Raw genomic sequence first — 9,700 nt, forward strand, 5'->3', positions numbered from 1 at the left:
AGATCCCATTCTTTGAACAAAGTGCACACAGTGAATCTTAGGACAATATTAATTTATTTGATTTTCAATAACATTTATCAAGGACATACTCTAAAATTCCACTTCCTTTTTGTGATCAGTGAAATTTATGATGGTAAAATTGTGTTTTTTTGTGTTTTTTTTAAACCAACTTTCTCCCATTTTGTTTTAGAACAATCAGTTAGGTCCTGGTCGAAATGAGCAGAAGGCCCACCAGCAGCAAGCACCACCACTGCAGCAGCAACAGTCATCTCATCCGCCAGAGCAAAACCATCAACAGGCATCCAAAGCACAGCCCAGCCAACAGCAACCCCAACCTCAGCAGCAAGCGTCTAAACCTGGAAACTTGCCACAGGACAGTGCAGGGGGCATGGACAATAAAAGCCTGCCAAGCAGTAGTCCCAGAAACGCCACTCCCCAAGACAACACTAATCCCAGCAGTACGCCTGGTAGCCAGTCTGCCTGCACCCCTGGGCCCCAGTCAGGCTTCCCCTCCCTAGAAACCAAGGGGGATTCCAAAATGACACCACAGCAACAGCAGCAGCAGCATCACCAGCAGCTGGCTAATGAAATTATATCCAGCATGGGCGATAACCCTGAGGGCCTTTCCCAGGAGCAGTTGGAGCACAGGGAACGTTCCCTACAGACTTTGCGGGATATCCAGCGTATGCTTTTCCCAGACGAGAAAGATTTTGCTTTGAAGGATATTTCAGCCATGGGACAAGGCAACACTGGGGCTCCTCCCCAGAATGCAAACATGATGGAAGGCGTACCCAAAAAAACAGATCAAGGACCCCTCCAAGCTATGATTGCCCAGTCACAAAGCCTTGGCAAGCCGCCTGGTTCAAGGCCAGAAGGACCTCCGTTTGGGCAGCCAGGCCATAGGGACATGCCCTTCTCTCCTGATGAGTTGGGGCACCCGTCTGGGCCACCCATGAATTCACACCCAGGGCCAGAGCACTCGGATCACATGACACCAGAGCAAATGGCCTGGCTAAAGTTGCAGCAGGAATTCTATGAGGAGAAAAAGAGAAAGCAGGAACAGGTGCAGCATAGACCCATGACAGACATGATGCTTCATCAGCATGGTCCCAGAGCCATGATGAGGGGTCCCCCACCTCCGTATATGAACCCTGGGGAGGTCTGGGGACCTGGTGGGCCTGAACCCTTTGGTGACCAAATGAACATGCCACCAAGAGGCATGCCCCCTCACCCAATGCAGAGAATGCCAGGATTCCCTGGAATGATCAATCCTGACATGGATGGTGGCCCAAATCCCATGCCCAGACCTGGCATGAACTGGCCAGATGACATGCCCAAGATGGGGGATGGAAGAGGCTTCCCTCCGGTCCAAGCCGTATTTGGAGGTCCAGGAGGCCGAGTTGAGAGATTCCCTAACCCCCAGGCAGTGCAGGAAGGAATGTTCCAGCATCAGATGCAAGATAAACAGCAAATAGGTATGCCACCAGGAATGGTTATGGACAATGTGCGAGGACCACCCATGGACATGAACCGGATGATGGGGAACCAAAGACCCATGGATCCTGGCAGTAACAATGGAGGCGGCGTCATGTTCCCCAGAATGCCGGGAGATGGCCCGATGAGCCCTTCTAGGATGGAGTTTGTCAAAGGTCCAGGGAGGGATATGGAGTTTGGTATGGGGCCTGGAAGTATGAGCATGAAAGAGATGAACCTCAATGTCAACATGGGTTCAAACCCCCAAATAATGGCTTCCAAGATGCGAGAGCCACCCATGAACCTGAGTCCTGAGGAAATTATGAAAATGCGACAAGGCGGTGGAGGACCACCTGAGAATGTAGGCCCCCAGCAAAAGATGCTTCAAGGACACCAGTTTTCTGACCAGCCACAGGAATTCATGGGGCCCAACCGTCACTTCCCAGGAATGCCCCCAGGGCCAGGCAACATGAGGGGGCCTCGGGGAGAGCAGCCTTTCGGGCCTGAGCAAAGGACTAATGCTGGAGGCAATGCCAGGCTCAGTCATATGCCACCACTACCTCTAAATCAGCCCCCCAATTCTGGCAATCTCAGTTCAGGCCCACCTCCCAACCAGAGGAACCTGGGACGGAAGCCTTCAGACTTGAGCGTCTCAGCCGGGCCTGTCAACTCACCCAATGTCAACCCCTTAAAGTCACCCACACTGAGGCAGGTGCAGTCTCCCATGCTAGGCTCCCCCTCTACCAACCTGAAGTCACCGCAGACTCCCTCTCAGCTGGCCGGAATGCTCACTGGTCAGTCGGCTGCTGCTGCTGCCGCTGCGGCGGCGGCGGCTGCTGCCTCCATCAAATCCCCTCCCATCATGGGCTCTGCCGCCGCTTCTCCCGTCCACCTCAAGTCACCATCTCTCCCTGCACCTTCTCCAGGATGGACGTCCTCTCCTAAGCCTCCGATGCAAAGCCCCGGCATCCCCCAGAATAACAAGCCCTCACTAAGCATGACTTCTCCAAACATGATGGGTAGCATAGAACAAGGTAAAGTAGACACTCCTGGTTTGAGTCCCTTGCATACCAATGACATAAAATTTTGAAGTGAATGTACATGAATGAGAAAATAATGCAGCACCAATAGCTTGTTCTTCCATGTCAGCATCCAGGGTAAGGGTTGGTGTGAGAGTTGGAGCCGAGATGACAGTAGGAGAGGTTTCAAGGGCAAGGTTACCCCTATTATTACTAGTGTATTTTTATTTATTTTTATGTTGGGTAGAACATTACACACACAGTCAAACATTACAGCAATCCAAAGCAGTTCCTTTAATTGAAGGAGTGGTAAAACACCCGTGTCTGGTATGGAAAGCATGAAATAGACTAATCTGTATCAAAATGGTCTACACAGAACTGTAGTGTTTCCTGCATAATATTAAAGGGAAATAAATGCATAAAATGTGACTGTGTGGAACTGAAATTAAGGAGATAAGTAACAGTTAATTTCTATCAACCAACTACTTTACTTTCTGTTCATTTGATTGAAAATGTCAGATCAACTATTAACGGAGAACTCATTTTGAATCATGATCATGATAAGAGTTTTTAGTTTTTTTGTGAAGCTGGTAATGGGCAGCATGCTCTGTGAGTCGGAGGCATGATCTATAATCTCTCAACAGAGCAGTGACCTTAGGTGTTAAATTAACATGGTCATTAAGAAAAGGATATGAACCCAGACAATTTGAATTTCCGATCAAAGTTGAAGATTGGCACGTTCCACAGATGAATTCACTAATTGGATCGATCCCATAAGTTCATGGTTATAAAAAATACACACTTGTTTTTTTACCAGGAATCATGCAATATGCAAATATTGAAGGTTGAATGGACTACACCCCCTCCCATTCCAAATTAACTGTTGCAGCTACTAGAGTCAAAGCCACAGTGTGTGTAGGGAGTACTGAGAATGGGTATTTGACTGAAACATGTATACTTCAATGGGGTTGGAATGGGGAAGGGTCAAGTGAACACTTGTGTAAATGTACACTAAAACATAAAAGCAGGGCTGTAATAGGTTCTGTATGTATTTATTTATTTATAATTAAATACCAACTACAAACAGTGGTTGCATTCTGATGCAGTCTAGCACCTTGATTTCTAAAATGTTCCTATCTCCAGACTTAACGGGATACCTGATAGCATGCAACCATCAAATTAATTAATATGCTATTCTGGTAAACACTGTGAAAGGATAGGGGATCACCGACAGATAATGTGCCCCTTCGCCTTCCTTTAACTCCTTTCCTGCTCTAACTGACCAGACAGATCTCTCATCGGGGATCTTTGAATTAAAAGGGATTTTGCCCTTTTTGGAATCCATTGGCAATTTCTTCTTCAGTTATTAAAATCAAGCATTTTCTCCCCTCTGCTGTAGTAACTGAAATCCCATACTCACGTTAAGAATATCCCTTCAGGTATTCAGAAATGTTTCCTTGATTCCACCTTTTTTCCTTCCCATTACTGCGTTATCTCAGTATTGAGAAATGGCTCCACCTGGTGATGTTGGTTATTAACAAGACCCCTTTGTTGTATGTTGTGGTGAGCAAATCCTAGAGTGAAAACAATGCACAACAGATCTAAAACTAGATCTTTGCCTTTTGAACTAGATTGAACAAAAACTAAAAAATATGCACAATGTTAGATGTACATGCACAATTATCATTCAGTTTTACTTGTTGAATTTTTGGGGATTTTTTTTTTTTTTTTTTTTACTTGTTTGTAAACCTCTTTAATATATCTCTTATCTCAAGGTTTTACAAAGTCTGTGTTAGAAAGACATAGCAGTCAGGTGGATATTTGATAAACCAGTTGTCTCCATAGCTGCATCTCATTTGAGGAAGGTGATTTGAAATACTAACTGTTACAGAAGACATTAAATGAAACTTAAAAGCACAGCTGTTTGTTGTGAAAAGCAATAACAAAACAGTCTTTTGTGCATTGAAGTGCATTGAATTTTCAGTTTTATACAAATTCAGGAAGGTTAAGGGTACCCTGATTTTCTTAAGTTGTAGGCCCAGGTCAGAAGACCAGTTCTATAGAAAAGCAGAGCAAAGTAACTGTGGTTCAATCAGACTTGTCACTCTTTCAGGTGGAAGTGGACCCCCCTCAGCGCCACCTCCCAACAGCTCCTCTGGGCCGCCTGGTTCTATGAATCTTCCTGGAAGTCTTCCGTCCGGCAGCCCCTACGCCATGCCACCCGAGCCCACCTTGTCCCAGAACCCCCTGTCTATCATGATGTCCCGTATGTCCAAGTTTGCCATGCCCAGCTCCACCCCCCTCTACCATGATGCCATCAAGACAGTCGCCAGCTCGGATGACGATTCACCGCCTGCCCGCTCGCCCAACTTGCCATCCATGAACAACATGCCTGGTATGCACCACAGTCGGTGTGTGTGTGTGTGTGTGTGTGTGTGTGTGTGTGTGTGTGTGTTGGGGGGGCTTCGTCTTCATCTACATCTTCATCTTCGCCTTCGCCTTCGTCTTCGTGGGACCAATAAGCTGTATTCACTTGTGGTGTTTTATTTTCCTCTCCAATTGGAGTTGGTTTACCTAATATTCTGTCTTGACTGGCCCACTCCTGACACTATAATAGGTGTCATTTATTCACCAACTGGGAACTAGGAAAGATTGTAATAGTTCCCTATTAAGTAAATTGATGAATTGGGATGTTTTAAATGTATTGTGGTTTAAAAAAAGACAGCAAGTAATAATATGAGCACTCCTGGTGTGTATGCCTTAATTTTGATTGAAAAGCAGTGTGCTAGTTTTTACATTTCTAAAGTCCATTTGGTTATTTTGAAAATAAACATGGGTGTTTTCTTAGCTCTTTAGGTTATAGGTACTCTTTAGGGTTTAGGTTTTGCTGTTTCTTACCTTTTTGTAATGGAAAGTAGAAAAGGTTTGTAGACATTGGATCACTGTTTTTTATTATATCAATGAATGCTTAGCTACAGCTTTGTTGCCCTCTCATAATTAGTTCACCACATAATAGTTGTGTGCTATGTTGGTATAGGAAAGTGTTTTGCAGGTTGCCCAACTGATCCTTTTGCAGTCTAGCTCTGTAAGTTACTTTATATACCATACTGATTAATGTTGTTTGTTTTCTTACAGGAATGGGAGTAAATCACCACTCGAACCACCCTCGCATGATGGCTCCAAACTCTTCAGGGCACATGCCCTCTCTCAGCCCCATGGGGATGAACACAATGGGGTCCCAGCCACTCTCACATGGCCTCCCAAATCAGATGCCATCACCAAACCCAATGGGGCCCAACATCCCTCCACACTCCGGACCCATGGGCCCTGGCATGATGCCACATGGTATGATGATGCCTCCTGTTTCTCAAGATCCTGGGATGGGTAACCCCCAGATGATACCTCAAGGTCGAATGGGCTTTCCTCACAGGCAACAGGGTTTCCCTTCAGTGCAATCTCCCCCACAGCAAGTCCCCTTCCCTCACAACAGCCCAGGCCCAGGCGGGGTTCAGGGGGGTTTCCCTCACGGAATGGGCTTTCCAGGCGAAGGGGGGCCCCTTAGTCGGCTCGGCAACATGCCCCAAGGCCCTGGTGGTGAACCAGGGATCTGTAAACCGAATGCCCCAGGTGGTCAAGAGCCCTTCGGCAGCATGCCCTCCGTTTTCACTGACCCCGACCTGCAGGAGGTCATCCGACCTGGTGCTTCAGGAATCCCTGAGTTTGACTTATCACGGATCATCCCTTCTGAGAAGCCCAGCCAGACACTGCAGTACTTCCCACGAGGAGAAGCTCCAGGCAGCAAACCCCCCCACCCCTCAGGCCCCGTACCAGGCTTCCCTCAGATGCAGGGGATGATGGGGGAGCCAAACCCCAGAATGGGACTTCCCATGCCAGGCATGGGGGGACCTGGACCAGGCCACATGGGCCCTCAGGACATGCCCATGGGCAATCCAGGCCATAACCCAATGCGGCCGCCTGGCTTCATGCCTCAAGGCATGATGGGACCTCAGCATCGAATCATGTCCCCGGCACAGACTGGTATGCCTGGGCAGCCTGGTATGATGGGTGGCCCGGGAATGATGTCAGGCAAGGAGCGAGGGCCAGGTGTTCTTTATAACCACCCGGGACCGGTGGGGTCTCCTAATATGATGATGTCTCTACATGGTATGGGTGGCCCACAGCAAACTATGATGATGCCACCTCAGATGAGGCCGAGAGGCATGGCAGCAGATGTGGGAATGGGTTTCAATCCCGGGCCAGGAAACCCGGGGAATATAATGTTCTAAGCTGCTAAAATAAGAATGAAAAGGACTTGTACTCACAAGCACAGGTATTGTAGATTGGGACTACATGACAAATGGGCATCACTTAAACAAAAAGCTGTAAGTGAAACATGGGAAAATCCTCCTTAACAAAAAATAAATAAAACACTACTTGCATGTGTTGCAGTCATACTGTAACATGGAGTACAAATGCCAAGGGGGTATATTAAAAAAAAAAATAGGTTTTTTGTTTTTGTTTTGGAAACTCCAGAATGTATGAGATTAATCTACAGTGAAGTTTTACATCATTAGCGCAACAGTTCCTAGATTTTTAATTTTTTTTTTTTTTTTTTTTTCTTCAATCCATTTATTTTTTGGACTCGGGAAGCTCCAGGTGTAGAGGTCTGTAGCTGTATTTTTTTTTTTTTTTTTTTTTTTTTTTTTTAAGACAAAAAATGAAAAAAATAAGATAAAAATACAAAAATACAAAAAAAAGAAGACCAAGGATCGCCATTTCGTCACAGGTTGCACCATTTTCGCTGTATGTTTACGTCATGGATCTGTCCCTCCAGAAATAAAAATCCTCTTTGTATTTGTGTACTGTACTTGTATTGTAAAAGGGATTTTAGCAGTGACTTCTATAGTTTTTTTTTTTTTTTTTTGGGGGGGGGGGGGGGGGGGCTTTTTTCTCCTTTTTTTTTTTCGTTGCTTTTTGTTTTTTCCTTGGGGCGGGGGGAGGGGAGGGGAGGCGGGGTTGCAATTAGTGCATTACATGTTGCACTAGTCAGCACACAATACTGTTTACCTTGGCGTTGGTGGAAAACTTTTTTTTTTTCCTTTATGAACTCCTGTGTATAACAAAGCAAACTACAAAGCAAGACCTCATACAGATAATAGTATTAAAAAATAAGCACAAACATGGTTTAACTATAAGAAATAGTGTTTTTTTCCCTCTCTCTCTCTCCTTTTTTATTATCAAGAGAAAAAAAAAAACTATGGACAAAGTTAAGTAGAAACCATTGATTCTTCTGATATACAGTGTCTCATCTGGTTCTTGAAATACCATTTTTTGGGTTTTTGTTAAAACAAATTAAAAAAATCGAGGGGGAAGGGGGTTAGGGGATATCGGACAACATGCCTCATGTTTCCAGCAGTCAGGTCATCCCTTACTGCAGATTTTGACTTTTACTGTTTTACCTTGTGGCAACAGCCCAGGAGTATGACTTATTATTGTTGTTATTATTAGTTTTTTGTTTTGTTTTGTTTTGTTTTTAAACTTGCTGTGTATCATTACTCAAGGTTATCCCAAGTATGTTTTGCTGTGGGAGTAGATCTGGATTAAAGAGGGTATCCAGAATTTTGTTAAAAAATAATAAATAAAAAAAAAAGTTAAAAAAAAAAATAATAATAATAAAAAAAAAGCTTTCTTTATCTCCCTCCCCCTCTAGTGTAAAACTGTCATGTGTAACTCCATTGAATTTGGTACAGAACCACTTCCCAGGGCTGTGGTGTTGGAAGAAAAATAAAATATATTGTTTCGTATAAAGTGCCCAGTGCCCTGTGTCTTTCTTATGGGCAACCAGTATTCACCACCTATGAGCAAGGATAACCTCACGCTCTTATCAAGGGGTTTTGTTCCAAAAGTTATCACCTTGTAAATATCTTTCTGTAAGACATGTTTCAAATTTTTTGTCTATTACCCTTTAGTGAAAGGAGAAGAAAAGAAACATGAATGCTATTTTAACATCCAAATTTTTACAAAAAATGACAAAGATCATTAGAAATCATGTTTGGGTACATAGAAGTACTTCTATAGACTCATTGAATGGTTCTCGTATTCCTTGGAACTCCAGGCCTGGGCAAATACACAGCCTATCCCAAATCAGCTCAAGTGCTTGCACCTGAATTTCATTGTTCTGCAGCTTTAGTCATCTGAGTGCGGACACAATACTCCACGCGTCCACACTAGTGTCCATCAACTCTACCCACTAAACAAGTCAATCCTATTCAGTCCACACTGAACTGAGAGAAGTCCAAAAACTCATGGTGTTGCATTGTGGGCTCATGGTTACAGTTCATTTTTTAGTTCGTTTTTTTCTGATCCCATGAAGATCTGATGTCAAAAAAGCTCTGCCTCTCTGACTCTGAGGGAAAGAGATGAGTGCCTTGTAGTCCTCCTGGGAAGGAACGCACATGATCCAAAAAAGTGTGTGAGAGCTCGGGCAAACATACTTGAAGAAAGATCTGCCAACATTCAATTCTAGCTTGATTTACTGGGTAGCAGTTTAATTTCTAGAGCTCCGTGACGTGTTTAAATCGGTGGTTAAAACAAACAAGTAAAAACAAGCCGAGATGTATGCTGTCAGCAACAATGTTTATTTCTTGTATAGCCTTGAGGGATTGAAATACAAATCTGTGTACAAAACGTCAGTTTGTCAGATGGTGACACCTTCTGAAAATGAATAATTTGTGCATTCCACAATTGTAACCCCCTCTGAAATGGTGTCGGTGATTTCAGTTTTGTTATGGGGCACCTTGCAGCAAAATCCTCATGAAAGGAATCTACCTTTGCATACGTCTATATTCTAGTAGGTAAAACCCGACTTAAACCTGAAATATGCTCAAGAAAGCCTTATTGCATAAATGAGGGTGTGTACACCACATATATAGAGTTGAGTTTGTAAACTGAACTTCTAAAACTGAGAGGGAGAGAATATATTCCATTGAGTAGAACTGGGCACCATTATAATCATGGTGGGAAGGGTAGGAATCGTCAGGACAGTGGTCAACAGGTCCCCTTCACCCAAAATGTTGTCGTATCGTAATCTGTAATTTGTATATTAAGACAGGGAACCTGTCCCATTGTAAGGTTTGACACAATTTTTAATTTACAAAAACTGTTATTCAGGAATCCAAAATATGCTTAGGAGTGCCAGAGTCTAACTC

At 44.2% G+C, this 9,700-nt stretch overlaps 1 protein-coding gene across 5 annotated transcripts in view; it reads left to right on the forward strand.

Annotated features, from left to right (window-relative positions):
• The window catches only part of bcl9 (BCL9 transcription coactivator), a 195,230-nt gene extending 188,036 nt beyond the window's left edge, over positions 1–7,194 (forward strand). For all 5 annotated transcript variants that reach the window (XM_066707025.1, XM_066707027.1, XM_066707028.1 and 2 more), the window contains 3 exons: positions 191–2,507; positions 4,606–4,887; positions 5,628–7,194. In XM_066707025.1, coding sequence (XP_066563122.1) covers positions 191–2,507; positions 4,606–4,887; positions 5,628–6,778 — 3,750 coding nt within the window. In that variant the 3' untranslated portion in view covers positions 6,779–7,194. The remainder of the gene's footprint in view (positions 1–190; positions 2,508–4,605; positions 4,888–5,627) is intronic.
• Positions 7,195–9,700: the final 2,506 nt, after the last annotated feature.

This window comes from Amia ocellicauda, chromosome 6, assembly GCF_036373705.1.
Source record: "Amia ocellicauda isolate fAmiCal2 chromosome 6, fAmiCal2.hap1, whole genome shotgun sequence".
NCBI lineage: Eukaryota > Metazoa > Chordata > Actinopteri > Amiiformes > Amiidae > Amia > Amia ocellicauda.